The 20,997-nt window shown below is 46.6% G+C and overlaps 1 protein-coding gene across 1 annotated transcript; it reads right to left on the bottom strand.

The window, feature by feature from the left end:
* Positions 1-4,007: 4,007 nt before the first annotated feature.
* On the bottom strand, positions 4,008-19,079 carry Umps (uridine monophosphate synthetase). Its single transcript, XM_006974545.4, has 6 exons — positions 18,848-19,079; positions 14,980-15,133; positions 12,478-13,149; positions 9,938-10,113; positions 8,797-8,911; positions 4,008-6,658 (listed from the first exon to the last, which is right to left on the bottom strand). The coding sequence occupies exons 1-6, from the start codon at positions 19,001-19,003 to the stop codon at positions 6,489-6,491; spliced, it is 1,443 nt and encodes a 480-aa protein (XP_006974607.2). The 5' UTR covers positions 19,004-19,079; the 3' UTR covers positions 4,008-6,488.
* Positions 19,080-20,997: the final 1,918 nt, after the last annotated feature.

Genomic DNA, 20,997 nt, shown 5'->3' on the forward strand with positions numbered 1-20,997 from the left:
ACACAGAGAAACCCTGTCTCGAAAAACCAAAAAAAAAAAAAAAAAAAAAAAAAATTTGGCATCCAATTTAAAAATTTCGAATTTTAGTTCCTAAAACAGTCTTATTTGTTGTTCTGGTTTGTAAGGACGAAGACCCAGCAACCTGCTCCCCCCCCCAAAGAAAAAGTCAGCTGGGTGGTGTGCACGCCTTTAATCCCAGCACTCAGGAGGCAGAGGCAGGCGGATCTCTGAGATTGAGGCCAACCTGGCCTACAGAGTGAGTTCCAGGATAGCCAGAGCTACATAGAGAAACTCTGTCTCAAAAATAAATAAAAAAGAAAAGAAAAAAGTGAGAGACAAGAGAGAGCCGGAGAAGGACAAAATGGAGGGTTGGGCCAGTGCCCGCCCTAGGATCTTGTGTAAAGTCAATCACATCGACCACCTATGGACCAGCAGTGTGCACACCAGGGTGCTGACCAGCTGCCTCTGACAGCTCTGCCCCTGGAGAGCCAAGCAGATGCAGGTGGTCCCGAGAGGGCCCACCCTCCTCAGTCTCAGGTGCTTGCCTTCTGTTATTCCATGCTCTACCCAGCTTGAAGAGACATGCGCTACCCCTGTGCTTCTGGGAGCTCGGACTGAGCCTGTGGCCAAACAGAGTTTAGGTGTCGTCGATCCCGGCAGCCGTTTTAACCAGGAGAGGAGCTGTGGACATCTGCGGGCCATCGTCTTCAACATGGCTACTGTCTGGAGTTTTCCCTGGAGGGCAGGACCGACTCACATCAGAAATGGGTAAGGGTAAAGCTGGGCCAGGGTTGGCTCTGAGGCTGAGCAGACTCCAGCTCTTAACAAAGGGTGTGTGTATGGGGGGGGGGGGGTGCCCGGAATATGTCGGAATCCTGGGTCAGTCTTACACCACTATTACGGGCACTCTGTTGGTATTGGTCATTTCCCCACTAGGATTGGTAATTTCGTATGGGTCAGTCAGTTGTATTGTTTTCATGACCCCATGCTATTTAGCTTTTGCTTAGAGAAGAGGCCTATAGCCTGGGCCCACCTTTAAGAAATGTCCAGATCCCCTGCGGCACCCATTAGAAATTCGTTTGCTTAGGCCTCACCCCATACTGCCTGAGCAGAATCTATGGTGCAGGACACAGCAGACATTTCCGTGAGGTGAGGGGCTCACAGCCCTGATTTTCTCTCCAGTTACCCGCAAGGGGTTCAGAGTGTGCTACAGTAACAGACCCTGTGAGGGGGTTTGTTGTTTTTAGCTTTTATGTTTTGTATATCTGATTGAAATGCCAAGCTTTCCTCCCATGTGTACAGATGGTCTAGCTGATGCGGAAATGGCAAGTGACTCAGCTGTTTCCAGATGTGCAAACACTGGTGGCATCAGGACAGGGACAGCCTGACACATAGCGGGCACCCTGGTCTGCTCAGGTGCCATTTTGAATGTGGAGTCATGTGACCCACGCCCTTGACTCTCTACCTTCCAAGATGTGTGCTGAATAGGTCAAAGAAACAAGGCGTGCGTGCGTGCGTGCGTGCGTGCGTGCGTGCGTGCGTGCGTGCGTGCGTGCGTGCGTGTGTGTGTGTGTGTGTGTGTGTGTGTGTGTGTTTGAGACCAGGGAAGAGCCAAATGGTCTTCCAGACCTCAATGAGAACCAGAATATGTGGATCAGAAGGAGGAAAGGAGGCAGGGTCCTCACTTCCACCACAGCAGAAGCCCAGAATCATGAACATCGGCTTTCGCTGAGCATTTCTCTTTATAGCCAGTGTTTTATGTATGGGAAGCCATGGTTTGGCTCTAACCCTACACTGGCTGTAGGCAGTGAAATCATAGTACCTGGGCTTCCCTACAGCAGTGAACTAGTTAAGCCAGAAACAGGCCAACCTGTAACCATCAGTTCTTCCCTGGGTCCTGCTTCTGTGTGGGTTAGAGCTCTATTGGTTGCACCTGTAAGAACATGCCCCCATGGCTGTCAGATGGAACTCTGTTAGCTTCTGGCTGCAGCTGGGAATCCTGGGAAGACGTCTTAGTTTCCAAAGCTCCGTGGATTTGGATGTAAGGCAAGTTTCAGCTAATGTTTTGGTCTGGGCTGTGGAAGTCCTGACAGAAAGAGGCCTGGGTCCTGAAAGGGAGGCCTCGGGGTCACTGGCTTCAGTAGGAGCAGGCCTGGGTCCTGAAGAGGCCTCTCTGTCACACAAAACTGCACCAGACTCAGTGGGCTGGTCAGGTTTTAGATGGAGGGCCTGAGTCCAGGGAATCTGGGATTCTCCTTTCTGGAACCCGACAGGATTGTGCCGTGAGAGCACACAGCCTGGACCATTCCTAGTTAGCACTGAGAGGGGTCTGTAACTTTGGCTGTCTTGGCTAAACAGAAAGGTCAGAGACTCCCCTCCATTTAGAACTGCACCCGATTTATGTTGACACATGAACACAAATCCTTATGAAACCCACACTGAGTGCAATGGCACACGCCTTTACTCCCAGCACTCGGGAGGCAGAGGCAGACAGATTCTGAGTTCGAAGCCAGCCTGGTCTACAGAGTGAGTTCAAAACAGCCAGGACTACACAGAGAAACCCTGACTCCAACCAAAAGAACTCCCAGAGCTTATACCTCTATTTATGTGTTTAGAAATGGGGTGAGCCCTAACAGCACCAAGGGTTGCAGAGACCATAGTGAGACATTAAAGACTTTTCAGAAAGTGGGATGCATCTTTTAGCACACAAGTTGCTAAAAGTTCTTTTTAAAAGTTGAGCACTTGGGCCTTGAGCCTTGGTTGAAATCTTAGCACGATGGAAAGGTGTTTCTGTCTAGCATGGAAGAACCTTGTCTGGACAGGTGTTAGGGAACCTCGGCCCTGCACTCAAGTCATGCAGTTAAGAGCCCCAGGGTCTCCTCAGTTCTGGAGACCTGTCTTGGCTGAAGGAACAGGCTTCTCTAGAGGAAAGCTCTTGTCTGCACCAGGAGAGGGAGCTGAACCCTTGGTGCTTCCACAGTGAAGCAGCAGATGTCTGTAACAACAGCTTTGCCCTGGCCTTTGTCTTACAACACTGTCTTAGCAGGCCTGAAATCTGACTCTTCTAATACAGATTTCAAAGGGCCAGGGGCCCCGGACTCTGCCCAGTGACTGCAATGAGCCCAATGGTTAGGGTGAAGATACCCTGGGAATGGATGGCTCTTGACCCTCGGAAGGACAGAGCATGGCTGTCACATGCCTCTCCCAGCATGGGGAGATCTGTCCTGTGAGAAGAGCTGGTTGAAGGCTTGGGAACCCAGGACTCCATCCCAGGCTGCCTGTAGAGAAGCGAAGGAGCCCAGCCTTGCATGTTGCAGCTTTTCAGGTCATTGCACAGTAACCGGTTTTGGAGTGGCTTCCCTGGAACTCCAAAGACTAACTGCTCTAATAATTTAGGCGTGAACTGTTAGTGAACAGAGCCTAAAAGCACTGAGATCTGTAAAGGATCTTGTGGTTTGGGGAACCCCTCCCCTGAGGTGTTGAGTAGTGGACATTGGATTAAGTGATGGCTACTTTTGGAATTTATGGACCATTTTGAGGTTAAAGTACTGGAACTTGTTCCTTAATCATCCTGACTTTACTGTGATAGAAGTAACTAGAAGACATGATTTTGACTAGGGTCGATTCCCAATTTTCATGATTGGAAAAGGCTATATAGATAATTATTCTGAAAAAGGAAACAGCTGTTCACAGCTTTCACTGAGGAAGTCTAAAATGTCTTGACTAATCAGAAAACCCGGTGATGGGATGCACTCACTCAGCAGGTCCTGACCAGTCTGCTATTTCACATTCTGTCTGGGCAGATGCAATGGGAGAGGATAGGTGTGGTTCCCTTTTCACTGCAGTGAAACAGATACACAGCACAGAATGAAATGTAAATATGCACCTGAGCGCAGCTCTACAAAGTGAGGCTGCCCCTCATCGGGGCTTGTGTTTATTTGTAAACAGATGAATGTGAGTTGCACTCACGTTTCATATTTGGTAAATATACTAATGGAGCCGGGCAGTGGTGGCGCACACCTTTAATTCCAGCACTAGGAAGTAAGAGAGATGGCAAGACACAGGAAGGTATTTAAGGCATGAGTAAACAGGAAGTCTCTTTTCAGTGGATGGTTTCGTAGGGGTAAGAACTAGTGGTTTGCTCTCTGCCTCGCTGATCTTTCAGCTTTTACCCCAATATCTGGTTCTGGGTTTTTTATTAATAAGATCATTTAGCAATTGTGTTACACTTAGGAGGCAGATGCAGATGGATCGCTTGAGTTCAAGGCTAGCCTGGTCTACAGTGTGAGTTCCAGGACAGCCAGGGCTGTTATAGAGAAATCTTGTCTCAAAAAAACAAAACACCCCACAAAACCCTCTTCCCAGATGTCTGTGTCACGATGATAAACTGGCACATTGATGGACCACCTGTGTTATAGTTTAAAAGCAGCAGGAAGAGGGGCTGGAGAGATGGCTTAGAGGTTAAGAGCACAATGCCTGCTGTTCCAGAGGTCCTGAGTTCAATCCCAGCAACCACGTGGTGCCTCACAACCATCTGTAATGAGATCTGGTGCCCTCTTCTAGCCTGCAGGCATATAGAGGCAGAATGTTGTATATATTACATATATAACCTTAAAAAAAAAAAAAAAAAATCAGGGCTTGCGTGGGAGGTTTATTGGAAGAGGAGAAAGGGGCAAAGACCAGTCTCCTAACAGTCCAGTTTCTGCTTACATGCCAAGCAAGAGGCCACTGGGGAACATCTTTATGGAATAAACATGGAGACATCTCCAGTGACAAAGCATTTTCTTAGGTAAATTATGTAACCACAACAGGGTGCTGGAGTGACAAGGCTGAGTCATCTGGAAAAACTGACAGCATTTTAACTGAATTTTAAGACGGACTGACTTGGCCAAAGGTACTGTAGTTTAATGGGTGGATCAATCCAGGAAGTCTTGTCCTCAAGAGGACCTTATGCTTCCTTATTCCCAAAGGCTGATGTGAATTAATAATAGTGCAGGGCTTTAATGTATTATATTAATACATATTTTCCCTTCTGACCCCTTCCCTGAAGACCTGGTTTTCTAGAAATGAACTGGACGATTGCTCTAGAACCATGTGTAGGTGTGGACTTCAGGGCCTCAATTTAGGTTTGCACCTTAAAACTGAAGAGTCCCTTTGGACTCCTGGAGCCACACAGCCGTTGGAGAGTACGGCTAAGCTAACGCCCTAGAAGGGATGTTTTCTTAGATACTGACAGCGTTTCTCAGCCATCAGTACAGATCCGCCCTAAGACCCATGGCTCTATCTCTATCTGATGGGATCTGCTGCTCTCAGACCTCCCTCCAGCACTTGCTTTAACTGCCTGGATTCCACTACTGGAGGACGCACACTTGCTGAGTAAGGGGCAGCTGCTAATCTTTTTATAGACACGTAGACTACAGGGTGCTGTACTGACAGGAAGTTAGCGGGCTGGATGGGGTTAGATGGCTTAGGGGTTAAGAGCGCTGCCTGCTCTTCTGGAGGTCCTGAGTTCAATTCCCAGTGACCACATGGTGGCTCACAACCATCTATACTGAGACCTGGTGCCCTCTTCTGGCCTGTAGGCACACATGCAGGCAGAACCCTGTATACATAATAAATAAATTTAAAAAAAGTTAGCAGGCTACATGGTTAGCATACGGACCCACTCAGACCATTCCATCTGATACACACCGGTCTTCTCAAGGCTGGACTATCGACATACAGCTATCTGCCGAATGCTTAAGGAGCTTGCCTTGGGCAGCAGTAAGAACAAAGCACTGCGGGCAGGGGTGTGAAGGTTCCTTGGGAAGAACGTGAGCCAAAGGGGAAGACGGCTCAAGTTTGAGGGGGGATGTGAATTCCACTTGCAGTGGGCAGAAAAAAATTCTCCCTTTTGAAGCACTGGTCAAGATTACTTTAAAATAAAGTTCATATATATTTTAGGTGGAGCTGTAGCCTGAGGAAGTTAGGAGAGGAACTGGAGTCGCAGATGGTTGTGGGTCCCCAGGTGGGTGCTGGGAAGCCAATGCTGCTGCTCTGGCAGAGCAACAGTGCTCTTAACCGCTGAGCCATCACTACGGGCAAACAGAGGAATGCGAGCGGAACTGGTGTTACTGCGTTCTTCGATGCAGCGGGCTGCCGTCCAGACGGAGCAGGAGGAAGCTGTGACTTTCTACACTGATCACTGAGGAGAACGAACCAGAACTCCTGCTCTGTTCAAGGGTCCAGCTTCATGGCACTGAAGGAGGTAGGTGGCTAGCTAACGTTGGATGTGACTGAGACGAGGGGACTCAGAAAGGTGGTGGCTGCCGAACAAACACCAATGAAAGCAAGCTTTAGAAAGAGTTCGTTACAGTACCAATGCAGTGGTTACACGTTCAGGACACCAGGGCTCCAGAGTCTGTCCCTTAATGGTTCAGTGCAGGACCTGAGCACTGCAGGGTACTGTTGCTTTAAAGCCAGTGACTGGTGAGGCACGTGTCTTCTCATTAAACAGCAAGCCTACTCAAATAAGCTTCCCAGGCAGCTTTTCTGTACATCTCAGCTGCTTCCAGGCGGTTAGATGCTGCAAGGATTCCCCGGCCAACAATGATGACATCAGAACCCCGTTTGCCAATCACTTCTTGAGGACTATTGTACTGTTGGCCAAGGTGATCTCCTGTAGAGAAGCAAAGGCTATTTAACAAAATGCAAACTCAGGAAGTCTGTGAGCAACATGGGAGGTAACAGGACTCCCTGGATCAGTCCAAGGTGTTAAGGTAAATCCAGACAGCATATCATACACCTTAGTATTCATAACCCTTTCTGCTACAATCCCACCAAGTTCTCAGACCTTAATCAGACCCTAATCCTTTGATTTTAGAGACAATGTAAACCAAGCTAGCCTTGAACTCAGACATCCTAGTGCTGGTATTAAAGGCATTTGCCACCATCCCTGGATAGACCCTAATCCCTGATGACTGCTTTTTATTCATTACTGTTGTTCTAGAAATGTTCTGTTAAGTGTGTTTTGATGTTTTCAATTCCTAAAAGCCTGGGCTCCAATGTGCTACCTAGTCAAAGAACTGCAGCGCCTTTGTGAGGCCCTCTCAATGCCTCCCCACTATTTCAAGGTCAGGACTAGAACCCCTCCCTCCACAGATCAAGATGAGATTAAAAGTTTATTCTGGCTTTACTGTGTTTCCCTCCACGGGTGCTGTTCCCTATTAAGTGATATTTCAGTTGTTGCCTGAAGTAAAACTGTTTGACAAGAAAATACAGTATAATTATGCATTTAATTAAAAAGTAGTTAGTGTTGGGGCTGGACCTTAGTGTTAGAAGCCTGCCTAGTATGTACAAGGCCCCATTTTAGTCAGCTGAGAATGGAGGCATATTCACTCAGGAGTTCAAGGCCAGCCTACGCTACATGAGAACAAAAAGCTGGGTGTGGTGGTGCACACCTTTAGTCCCAGCACTGGGGAGGCAGGGGTATCTCTGAGTTGCAGGACAGCCAGGACTAAATAGAGATCCTGTCTAAAACACTAAAACAAAAAAGGTTAGTGGCTTATATAAAGATACACAGTAACAGAATGGAAGGGCTGAGAATGCAAATCTTTGCAGCTGTTTACAAATGCAGTTTATAAAGAGTTTTTGATGACTTCCAAGGCCACTTCCTCTGCAGAGGTCTATCTCCTCCACAGATGTAACGTGTGTGTGTGTGTGTGTGTGTGTGTGTGTGTGTGTGTATCGGCATTCACTAGTTTTCTTCTGACTCTTCCTACTTTCTACAATGAGATTGTTTAAAGTAGCTCAAAAAGGCAGTGCTTTTCCCTAATGTGGCAAATGATATATAAAATAATCCTAACAGTTCAGTGCTTGAAAAATCAGCACTTTAAACACTGACACATGTCCTGCGTACAATCTATCACCTGGATAGAGCTGAGGAGCCTGAGTCCTTCAAAAAGAGCTTCTGATCTAGAAAGGATTCCTAGAAATACTCAATAGACGTAAAAATCACAAGGGTGTTCTCCGGTTGTAAACTACATGCACTTACAACAGGTTTTGACGTCAAGTTCCACGTGCAACTAGGAAACAAACGGCACAGTTATGGGGTGCTGTAGATGAACCCCTGAACTTGTGCGAGCTAGGCAAGCACTCTACCAGCTGAGCTACACCCGAGTAATAACCAATCTCCTCTACCTCCTTCCAAGCTAACCTGTTTACTGAGTCCTACACACAGTTACACTTTTGTTGGCAGGCAGAGGTGAGGGGCTGGAAACTAAGCCCAGAGCCTCACGCCAGCTAAGCACACACACTATTTAGAACTACATCCAGCCCTTACCCATGCCTGTCTTTACACCCGAATTTGAGACTGTTGGAGTTGAGGAACCATAGCCAGGCCCTGGCACGTCAAAGTCGCTGACAACTGTCTAATGGTTGGGCCAAGGGTTTTCCAGATCTGCTGGAACACAGAATGGGTGGCATACCCAGAGCACCAACTAGGAAATGCTAACCTGAAATACCAGGTTTTGGCCAGCATGATGGCACATGCCTTCAGTCCCAGCGCTTGGAGGCAGAGTCAGGTGGATCTCTTCAAGTTCTAGGGCCCAGGCCCTGTCTCTGGGACAAAGCCAAGCAGCTTTCTAAAATGAAACTGCAAGTAAGCTGTCTTACAAATACAGTACAGGCTAAAGGGCTCGATCACTGTCCTAGCGTACGACAACACAATGACAACACACCATCACAGCAGAGTGTTCGACTCTGCCTCACAGGTAAGGAAGCAAATTTACAAGAGCCATAACTAGTAAGCACACTCACCTCCTGTTTCCAACTGAACTCCTGGGGTCAAGTGAAGAAACTCTGGTTTCATGCTTACTCGGGAGCCGGAAATAAAGCCAATCACAAATCCAGAGTGCTCCTCGGCCATCCCAACCTGCACGCAATAGGCAGCATTACAAAAGCACCAACACAGAACAATCAGCCAGAGGGGGAAGCACACACGCCTCCCTCCACTAAGGTCCTGAGAAGGCCCTTCCTCCGACAAGCCATGCTTGCAAAGAACTCCTACAGTACGCACATCCAACAAGATGCCGTCTAACTCCCACTTGTAACAATGCCTGACGACTCACTGGCTTCCAAGGAGGATCCGAGGTGTCCCATCTCAGCTCTTGAAGATGGAGGGAGCTATCGAAGCAACGCTCTTCGGCAGCTGGTCTTTACCATTTCCTCCCAGCTACAGCAGGCCTGGCTTTCTGCCTGGTCACCGCCCAGAGCCTCTCAATGTCAGCCTGGCCACCAGCTATTACCACCAGTAAGGGACAGCCTGTCCTTGAGCCAGCCCTCATTCCCAGACCTTTGCTTTTGAGACCTGGGAAGGCAGTACTTATGGTCCACTCAGGGTGGTGTTTAAATTGACCAAGGGGGCTGGATCGATGGCTCAGCAGTTAAGAGCACTGGCTGCTGCTCTTCTAGAGGACCCACATTCCATTCTCAGCACCCACACGGTGGCTCACAACCACCTCTAACTTCAGTTCCAGGGAATCCAAGGCCCTCTGCTGGCTTCTGCTGGCACCAGGAACACACTCTACACAATCACATGTGCAGGCAAAACACCATACACGTAATTAAAGTGTTTGTGTTCCTTAAACTATAAATATTATCTACTTTCTAGGTGACTATCCAACTCTAAAATTTACCACAGGAAGTTTTCAAGATGAAAAGCCAAGTACAGGTACATATGTCTTAATGATCTGGATACAATTCAAACCCTTCACCTGCTACAAGATCAAAGAGTTCAATCCAACTGGTGCTAATAAACTGTCAGAATAACGGCCGAATTGAGGGGCGGGCATGAGAGATGAGGCCACAGCTCCCGGACCTCCCATGAAGGTCTGTTCTTGCCCTGGACCATGCAGCACACACGATCTGGTCTCCCCTCACCCAGCACACCATCACTTACTGCTGCTTTGGTGTAGTTTCCAGTGGCCAAGGAGCCGGCAGAACTCATCTCGGCGATGAGCAGGCACGCTCGATGTAAAGGCAGGCCCACTTCCTGCAAGCCTCTCACAACTCCCGAGCCGGGGACCACATGGGCATTTACCAGATCTGCCCAGGAAGCTATTTTAAAGATGCCACCTAAGAAGGAATAAAAAAGATCTTTGCTGTGTTTGAAAGGGCAAAAATCAGGCAGTTGCTAGATACATTTTTTTTTTTAGCCAGGCAGTGGTGGCGCACACCTTTAATCCTAGACTCAGGGACTCAGGAGGCAGAGGCAGGTGGATATCTGAGAGTTCAAGGCCAGCCTGGGCTACAAAGCGAGTTCCAGGACAGCCAGAACTTACACAAAGAAATCCTGTCTTGAAAAACAACACAAAACAAACAAAAGATATTTGCTAATTTTCAAACATAAATCTATAACCTTTTGTAGAACCAACTACAACATGAAATGTTCTAGCAACAAGTTAATCAAAGAGTGGACCCATAGTACCATCTGTGAAACAGTCAGCTGTCCACCTGGGGGCTAGCTGAGAGGTTCCCCGAGAGGAAGAATTCTTACTGCACTTGGTTCATCAGGAATGCTCATGAACTGTTACTTTTTTTTAGACTGAACCTTAAGACATCAAAGGGACATATGAAGATGGACATTCCCGGAGCTCAAACATGGTGACCTCCTGAAAGTCTCTTAAAGACGACAGATTTTTCACCCCATAGAGATCACTCAGCAACTTTACCCTCTACAGGTTTCTTGGCTTTTCCAATCTTAAGGGGCAACTGCACATATCTTATTTTTTAAAAAAGACTTTGAGCCCTCTCTCCAGCCCAGCTGTTTACATTTTAAACAGGTAGTAAAAATGCAGACTTGAAAAACCAACACACAAGCCTAGGAAAGGCTATGTAACTCTAACTCTTACTTCAGGAAGCTCAACTAAGCTAAGCAATGTAGATGTGGTAGGACATGGTCAGCACACGAGGTAGCAGACAATTCTACCTGAGAGACACAGACCAGAGACGGACAGGCACGAAGGCATGCGGCTACAGAAACAGTGAAAAAGCAACAGAACTACACAGTACCTACTACAGCCACTGTTTCTTTTTGTTGTTGGTGGTTTTTCAAGACAGGGTTTCTCTGTGTAGCCCTGGCTGTCCTGGAACTCACTCTGTAGACCAGGCTGGCCTCGAACTCACAGAGATCCGCCTGCTTCCTGAGTGCTGGGATGAAAGATGTGCCACCATTGGCCAGCCTGTTTCTAAGAGCGGAAGTCTGCATGCAAAAACAGAATAGGACTAAGCATTTCCCAGGCCACTTATTTATTTAGGTTTTTCGAGACAGGGATAGGATGTCTCCGTGTAGTTTTGGTGCCTGTCCTGGATCTCCCTCTGTAGACCAGGCTGGCTTTGAACTCAGAGATCTGCCTGCCTCTGCCTCCTGAGTGCTGGGATTAAAGGTGTGCATCACCATCGCCCGGCCTCCCAGGCCACTTACAAGCTGCTTCACCTGATATTAAAACTTTAAAAAAAAAAATGTATATTAACACATTATGTGGCTAAAAATATTTTTTTTTCCCCCATCCTTTCCTATATTGGCAATTTTTGGCCAGGGCCAATACATCTTGTTTTGCCCGCCCAGAACTCACACTTACTCTTCTGCCTCTACCTCCTGAGTGCTGAGATTAAAGGTGTGTGCCACCACCACAGGAGCAGCAAACTCATTTTTTTTTATGTTCATAGCAGCACTATTTGTAATAGCCAGAACCTGGAAACAACCTAGATGCCCATCAATGGAAGAATGGATTAAGAAAATGTGGTACATATACACAATGGAGTACTACTCAGCAGAGAAAAACAATGACAGCATGAAATTTGCAGGCAAATGGATGGAACTGGAAAAAAATCATCCTGAGAGAGGTAACCCAAACCCAGTAGGACAAACATGGTAGGTACTCATGAGTGGATTCTAGATATAAAGAACAATTAGACTGCAACCCACAGAACCAGGGAGGCCACCTAGCAGGGGGGGACGCCAGGATGACTGTGGCTTTTAAGTTTTGGTTTTACTCAATTACCGGGCAAACCTCAGTGAAACATTTCACTATTAGGATAAGAATTTATACTGTATCAAGCTGATAATAGAAAAATAAATAAGTACATAAAAATGGAAAAAAAAAAAAGGGGGGGGTGGGGATTGACAGGGATCTCGGTCAGAATGGTTAAAATTTGAACTTGGTACTTGCAGGAGCAGGAGCGGTCCCCAGGGCAGCTAATGAAGGGAGTTGACACCCAGAGGAAGAGTGAAATTCCCCGCCTGAGAAACAAGTCAACAGAGAAAGCAGGATGGAGCGCACAGCCTAGAGATGGAGAGCAACAATGTGGAAGCGGTCACTTCGGGGCCTGGACTCGACTGCACCCGACAGCTTGTTCCCTTGCCGACTCCCACTTAGGAGCCAAGACGTCTCCTCCTCTGTGGCCAGTCCACCACACTGGATTCCTGACCGTACTTACCTTCATACTGCTTTTTCACTGTGTTGCCTATATCAGCGAATTTCCTATCTTCAAATATTAAGAACTCATGGCGCTTTGCCAGAGCTACCAACTCCTCCATCACATCCAGAGTAAAATCATTCAGGATATCGACGTGAGTTTTGAGCATGCAGATGCTGGGTCCCAAGGCATCTGCTAGCTGCAGCAGCTCTCTGGCCTCTGAGACATCAGCAGACAGACACAGGTTGCTCTCCTTCTTCTGCATGAGCCGGAGAAGTTTCGAGGCAAGTGGGTGGACTCCGGGCAGCTCCGCTCGTGCACCAAAGCTCAGTTCTTTGCATGCTTTCTTCTCAGGAGGGGGAACACCATTCTGATGAGCTGCTGGGAAGACATTCTCCTGGATGAATCTCTTCACTCTCCCAACCATCTCGGCATCAATTTTTTTCTGCTGCTCGAGGATCGCCAGCATCTTGGACAATGTGCACACGGAATGGAGGCGGATCCCCTGGGCCTGCAGCTTGTCCTTGCCTCCCTGCTCGCGGTCTAACAGCACGATGGCATCAGTCACCTTCAGGCCCTCCTTCTGAAGAACTTCAACCGTTTCCAAAACACTGGCCCCACTGGTGACGACATCCTCAATGATCAGACAGGTTTGCCCTGGATTAATCTCTCCTTCTACAAGACGCTTGGTACCTAGAACAGAAAAGCCTGTTGAAAGAAATATCTAAAATGTTTCGGCTACCTCAAGATATATCCTGAGTCTATGCTTACTATGTACTTACAAGAGTTAAGATTCTCTAAATCTTATTTATGATCATTTACTTTGAAGCTACTTTCTGTTGATTTTTTCAATGCGCCACAATTGTTTTGTTCAGTATCCTCTGTATCTCCAAATTGCCAATTATATACAGTAAAACTAAATGTAAATAAAAACTTTTTTTTCTGGACAAATAAGGGGTTTTTTAAAGCAAGATCATTTATAATGAAAAGTAGAATAAATCGGTATCATCAATAAAATCATTCTTTCCCACTCATGATCAACTGAAAAAATTGCTTCTTTGAAGGCAGTTTAAAGCCAGTTGTGGCACGTGCCTGTCAGTACTCAGGAGGGCTGCACAGAGCCTTACAGTCAGCCTAGGCCACACGGCCACCCAGAGATATATAGTGAAACCCTGCCTCAAGCAAACAAAACAGGGGCCAGGGAGATGGCCCAGTGCTTAAGAGCACTGGCTGCTCTTACAGAGGACCTGGTTCAGTTCCCAGCACCCGCATGGCTGCTCACAACTGTACGCATGTGGCACACACAGATACATGCAACTTACAAACATAGAAACTTAATTCAGAAGGGAAACAGGTTCACTGCTTCCTGGACACCGTAACCACAGTGAATTATACACTGTGACTCTCTACCCTTAAGACTCACTATAACCTACAAAATGCATAACTTGGGTTCTGTTTCCTATTCAGTTTTTGAGACTCTATATTTTCTACTGCCTATTGCTTTGAAACAGAATAGGTAGTCATTTTCACTCTTTTCCAGCCTTACTGTAGGAGATCATCTTTCACCATTCCCATTTCATAAAGAATGGTAAGTTTAACTAAATCTTAGCCTGAAAAAGGACAGAGAGAGTACTTGCATGTACACTGATGAGGTTGGTAAACATTTTTGAACACATGAGGAAGCGACTATGTTCCTCGTGAGCAGATTGTTTTTTAGCTTCACAATAGTATCATCAGAAACTCCGCACTTAGCCATGGCCAACAGCTACATCCTTATTCATCCCTCCCCTCACGATGTTACGTCTACATGTGTGTGGGCACGTGTGTAGAGGTCAAAGGGCGACCTGCAGCTGTAGGCACTCTCCTCCCGCCATGTGGAACCCAGCACCCAAACTCCGGTCAGGGTTAGCTGCAGGCCCCTCTACCTGTTGGGCCGTATCACTGAACTCTCAAAACTTTTAGAAGCAAATCTCAGATACTGCAGTTTATCTCCAAAGATCTCTTTAAAAAACTAACAACACATTACCGTATCAATATCAACAAGCAAAAATCCCATTAATTTTTGAATATCATTAAGTATCAACTCAGCCCTGATATTTTTAGACTGATTTTGAGGTATTAGAGCAAACTACGTGATACTCTATTGTTATGGACCCCACCAAAAAAAAAAAAATGTTCCCATGGTGTCTTCTGAGTTTCCTAAGAGTACTCTTCCTCTTCAGGACTGCATGCATTTAAATGTAAATATACCAGAAGTACGTGCTCTTCCACCATTCTGCTGGTGGAGGGAGGGCCAATACAAAGGTCAGGGTTCACCAAGCACTCTCTTTCTACCCCCCAGTCAACACAGAGCATTTCAGACCCAAACGCTCCAGGAAGGTCTTCTGGAGCAAGTCAACAACTCCACAGCTCATCAGGCCTCTGAGGAGCATTCAACGGCTCTAGTAAACATCAGGGCCTGAAAGAGAACAACATCCTAACAGGTTACACATTAACTCGAGGCTTATGCTACTTGCACTTTACCGTAATCCTTCGTTTCCTTCCTTCTAATGAGCATGGGAATGTGATTGGTTGAACAGATAACCGTAGCTAGTGGCAACGCTGTGTAAGGAACGCCACACACACTGTCAAAACTGATCTCCGCATTTTTTGCAGTTTGGAATAAGATGTCTGCGACCTGTAAGAAAAGGAACACATAAACTTCCATTATTACAACTACTCAGAATGGTATTTGAGTCATGCAATGGCATGAGTTGGAAATAAACCCGAGGAGATTTTCATTAAATTCTAAGATATAAATGGATTATTTATAACAATTCACTTTTTGAGTATCTAAGCTCAGGAGAGAAAATATTAAGCAACCAACTTAGACCTATCACAACAATCTTGAAACCTGGCATGCAAACATAAGCATGAACCAGTTCAGCTAGATGCAGGACCTACTCTGAGGGCATCAGGAAATGTCAGGAAGCATGATCCACCCTGAAGACCAAGGATGCCTCCCAGACTCCCATTATGCCTTGACTCTCTAGAAGGATGGTTGGTCCTCTGCAAGAAGTCCTCAGTGAACACTTCTCTAAGTATAGCGCCTATTGTGTGAAATACATTTTATTTTTTCTACATAAATCATTCATTTGGGGGGGGGGGTCCAAGACAGGAGTTTTTTTTTTTTTGGTTTTTTTTTTTTTTTTTTTTTTTTTGGTTTTTTGAGACAGGGTTTCTCTGTGTAGCTTTGCGCCTTTCCTGGAACTCACTTGGTAGCCCAGGCTGGCCTCAAACTCACAGAGATCCGCCTGGCTCTGCCTCCCGAGTGCTGGGATTAAAGGCGTGCACCACCACCGCCCGGCCAGGAGTTTTTTGTTTGTTTTTCGAGACAGGGTTTCTCTGTGTAGCTTTGGAGCCTATTCTGGAACTCATTTTGTAGACAAGGCTGGCCTCAAACTCACAGAGATCCACCTGCCTCTGCCTCCCGAGTGCTGGGATTAAAGACATGTGCCACTAAGCCCGGCCAAATCAACCATATTTTAATGTTAGAATGCATACTCCCATCCAACACTATCTTAAGAGTCATTCATAAACCAAGTTAGCTTTTTTGTTTGGTTGTTTTTTTGTTTTTCGAGACAGGGTTTCTCTGTGTAGCTTTGCGCCTTTCCTGGAACTCACTTGGTAGCCCAGGCTGGCCTCCAACTCAGAGATCCTTCTGGCTCTGCCTTCCAAGTGCTGGGATCAAAGGCGTGCGCCATTGCAGTGCAGCCTGGCCCAAATTAGCTTTTGAAAATATTTTCTTCTTATCACTTACTCTTGAAGGGGAGGGGGAGTTGTTTGTTTTGGAGATTCTCAATACTGGCCTCAACCTCCCTCATGCTGGCTTTATGTGCAGGTACCACCCCATGCCTAGCTTCCTACTTCAGTGTTTTTAAAAGTCTGTGACTGTTTTTAAGTTGTAAAGTGTGCAATTTCTAGTACTAAAATCAAGAACATATCCAGAACTTTAATATCATTATCTGTAATGAATATGGGAAGAAGATAGCAGTCCAATGATAGAGCACTCTGCCTGGTGTACTCATAACTGGGGACCAATCCCCAGTAACATACAGGCATACACACAAATGCTACATAGACTACGTATGTTTTTTTTTTTCCTTCAAATTTCACTATGTCCACAGAATTATTACACTGCAATACATATTTCTTCCTGTGGGCTTTTTACTGATCTGTCATGCTTCTTTACATGAATCTAAACTGAGATGTATATTAATTGAAATGTAAGACTACCAAATTAAAAAAAAAATTCATGATCTTAAGTCTGAGATTTTCTTGCACTATCATTTGCCTGGGCACATACCTAAAACATAAACCTGCAATCATAGAGTATAAGAAGAGATATGGGGGGGCTAGAGAGATGGCTCAGTGGTTAAGAGCACCGACTGCTCTTCCAGAGGTCCTGAGTTCAATTCCCAGCAACCACATGGTGGCTCACAACCACTTGTAATGAGATCTGGTGCCCTCTTCTGGCCTGCAGGGACACATGCAGGCAGAACACTGTGTACATAATAAATAAAAATAAATCTAAAAAAAAAAAAGAGAGAGAGATATGGGGAATTCTTTTTTCAGTGAGAGAAATACTATCATTTCCCTCCAACTGTCTGTACACACATCAATTTACTAGGAAGTTAGAAGTAAGCATATAATCTATTACTTGGGGGGGTGTATATACTGAGAGCACCTATTCACATAAACCTCTTTTAAAACCTAAAATGCTCATTAGAAAGTTCTGGGTAATACAGTTTCTCTACACTAATGAGGCACACTATTTCAAGATTCTTGACCATAGCAAGAGTCAGGACGGTGAAAAGCCAGCTCAATCAGGGCTTCAGTCTATCTACAATAATCAGGAAAAAAATTTTTGTTGTTTTCAAGAAGCAAACTGCCAGGTGGTGGTAGCACACACCTTAAATCCCAGCACTCGGGAGACAGAGCCAGGAGGATCGCTGTGAGTTCGAGGCCAGCCTGGTCTACAGCGTGAGATCCAGGACAGGCACCAAAGCTATACAGAGAAACCCTGTCTCCAAAAACAAAAACAAAAACAAACAAAAAAAAAAAAAAAAAAAAAAAAAAAAAACCAAAAAACAAACAAACAAACAAAACCCCACAAAACAAACCTTCCATGTATGGGACAGGAACTTAACTTCGGGGGTGGGGGTGGTTGGGATTGTTTTTTGGAAACAGGATCTTTCAGGATAACCCAGACTGACCTCAAATTCACAATTCTGCTTCAACTTACCGAACGCATTAATTACAGGCATGCACCACCATGCCTGACTACGTATGTCTTCTTGACAGAACTTTGTGATGTTGAAATATTCTACAGTTAGTTATAATAGCCAACAGGCTAGCGCCACTAGTAACATTACTATTCGGCTAGTCTGTGCTTTTGAAAGAGGGTCTCGTGTAGCCCAGGCTGACCTCAAACCAACTACACAGCGGACTGAGGTGACCTTTAACTCCTGCCTCCAGCTCCCTAGTGCTATTTCAACAATTCTGGCAGGCAAATGAACTCATCCAGGAAAGCTGTTTTCTACCTAGTCCGACCACCTGAATTCATTCCCTTCAATCCTCACGACGACCACCTGAATTCATTCCCTACAACCCTCAGGACGGAAGGAGAGCACACACTCTTGAAAGTTGTCTCTGACCTTCCCAGGTGTACCACGGGACGTGCACGCCCGCATATATATGCACGCAAACACACACTAAATACATGTACTAAAAACTTCCCAGGGCTCAACGCGCACCCGGAGTTGGTAGCAACACTTGGAGCATGTCCACCCTTCTACTCAAAGTTCTACTTCTGCAGTTTGAGCTGGCAGCGTGTTATGCTAGAAACGCACTTTCTCACGGCCGACGTTGTGGCGACTCCTATACAACCCAACCAAGGTTTGGGAAGCACCGGGTTAGAAGCCTCTCTAACGGGTCTAGTTTACCCCCAATTACTCAGAAAAAGAAATCTTCCTTCCCGGCGCCCACCACATGGCTTTAACGTCTTGCTCCTGGCCATACACAACTACATCGAGCCTGTTGACCAAGTACGATCCCTCCACGCTCCCGCCTTTGTCCCTTCCTACACAGACCTCACTCCAGGGCTTCTCCACACTCCCCGACTCCTGCAGCGCACGTGTCGACTCGGGTCGGTCAAGGGCAAGGTCCCAAGGAGCCCGAACCGACTGCTGCCGGCCTCCGTGCTCCTCCACAGGCTCTCCAGACCAGCAAGACGGAGGGCTCACCTGCCTGCTCCGTGGCTCTCTTTCATGCCCCGACTCCGGCCACCCCGCGCCATCTCCCGCTCTCCTTTCCCGCCACCCGGAGCCATCCCGATCCCCGGGGCTGGTACCTGACTCAGAAGACGCGGGCGGGACACGATGCCCCGCAGGTCGATGTAGACAGGGGAGGTGAGCCCGCTCTTCAGCACAAAGCTCCCGAACTTGAACGCCTGCACGTCGTACAGCTCGGAGACCAAGAGGCCCAGAGACTCGCTGGCAACCGCCATACTCCCCGCCGTTCAGTCCTCTCTGGAAGCCCAAGCGCTTTGGGGTCCGTGGCGTCAGCGAGACGCCCCGCCTCTTCCGCCTCCCCTTCCGGCCTGGACCGCAGGGGTCTGGGCTTATGCTTCCTGGTTGGAGCGCTGGGTTTGAAAAACCTCCAAGGTGGATTGATGCTCGGTTTATCCGAAGGGAGTCTGTAGGCCATGCTCGTTTTTGTTTGTTCGGTTTGGTTTTTGAAGCTTACCCCTTCCGGGAGTGATCCTCATACCATGATTATCTTATCATAGTAATTATCTTATCGCCCGTTAGCCACCACTTCCCTAAACGCTTCCAGGGTTTCTCCACTTAGAAAAGTTCTCTAAGATCGGGCTTGTGACTCCCTTCTTGAATTAACTTCACAGCAGCGGGCTGTGTTTCACAGAACTGTGTTTCACAAGTTTCACAGAAATTTGCACATATAAATATAAAGCAGGTCTTTGTTTCACAGAAATTTGCACATAGAAATATAAAGCAGGTCTTTGTTCACTCTGGTGCTGGCAGAGAAACGTGCTTATTTCCCTTAACACCATCTGAAGTGCTGAGGATGAAGAAGGGTGGGAGGGGAGTTAGGGAGGATTAACTGACAGTGTCAGGCTATCTGGAAAAATAATGTTGGGCAGCTTGAAAACCCAAGCATATTTGGTTTACAAATCCCTTAGCTAGCTCTGGGTGGTGCAGACCTGTAGCCCTAGCTACTTAGGAACCTGAAGCAGAAAGATTGCAATTTGAGCCATGCGGCGGTGGTGCATGCCTTTAATCTCAGCACTCCGGAGGCAGAGGCAGGTGGATCTGTGTAAATTGGAGGCCAGCCTGGGCTACAGAGTGAGATCCAGGACAGGCACCAAAACTACACGGAGAAACCCTGTCTCGGAAAAAAAAAGAAAAGAAAGACAGAAAGATTGCAAGTTGAAGGCTGGCCTGGGTCACTAGTGAGACTGTGTCAATAGTAATAAATATAATAATAATAATATAAAATCCCTTAAGGCTGTATTTGCCTTATTTTAAAGAAAATACCACCCCCACCCCAAGCAGAAGTGGCACATGGCTTTAATCCTAGTACTTGGGAGGCAGAGGCAGACAGATCTCTGTGATTTTGAGGCCAGCCTGGTCTACAGAGTGAGTTCCAGGACAGCCAGAGCTGTAATACAGAGAAACCCTATCTTGAAAAACAGAGAGAGAGAGAGAGAGAGAGAGAGAGAGAGAGAGAGAGAGAGAGAGAGAGAGAGAGAGAGAGAGAAACTAAAAAAACAAACCAATGCTACTTATCAAACCGATTCTGAGATTTAATTTCTGTATTCTGTTTTCTCTAAGGAGATTTTGCTGAACTTCCGGTGTGAAAAACCCATATATCCCTGTTTGTTTTGTGTTTGAAACGGTTTCCCTGTGTAGCCCTGGCTGGCCTAGACTTTACTGTGTAGACCAGACTACCCTCAAACTCACAGAGATCCATCTGCCTCCACCTCCTGAGTGCTGGAATTAACAGCATTCACCACCACATGCAGTAAAACTCATAGTTTTGACAGGTGTCTCTGATTACTAGTAAGTGCAATAAAGCCTTGGTTAAATAGAATCCGAACATTTTGTTCTTATTGCCAGATCAAAACAACCTTCATCTCTGGATGCTGCTGATGGACAGGGAACTATAGATCCATCTCATTCCTACCTGTGCAGCACCTGCAGTCTTTGAAGGCTCGATCATGCCTGTATGGGTTCTCCCAGATGGCTGGACTGCTACCAGCATGCACAAACCCGTGAGATCCAGTGGGAGCCAGTTCTCTCCTTTCCCTATGCAGTCCTGTGGATCAAACTCAGGGCCTCAGGCTTCACAACAAGCGCTATTATGTGTTGGACCATCTTGCTGGACCACTAATGGGATTTTTTTTTCCTGAGAGAGGGTTTCTCTGTGTAGTTTTGGTGCCTGTTCTGGATCTCGCTCTGTAGCCCAGGCAGGCCTCGAACT

This window comes from Peromyscus maniculatus, chromosome 12 (assembly GCF_049852395.1).
Source record: "Peromyscus maniculatus bairdii isolate BWxNUB_F1_BW_parent chromosome 12, HU_Pman_BW_mat_3.1, whole genome shotgun sequence".
NCBI lineage: Eukaryota > Metazoa > Chordata > Mammalia > Rodentia > Cricetidae > Peromyscus > Peromyscus maniculatus.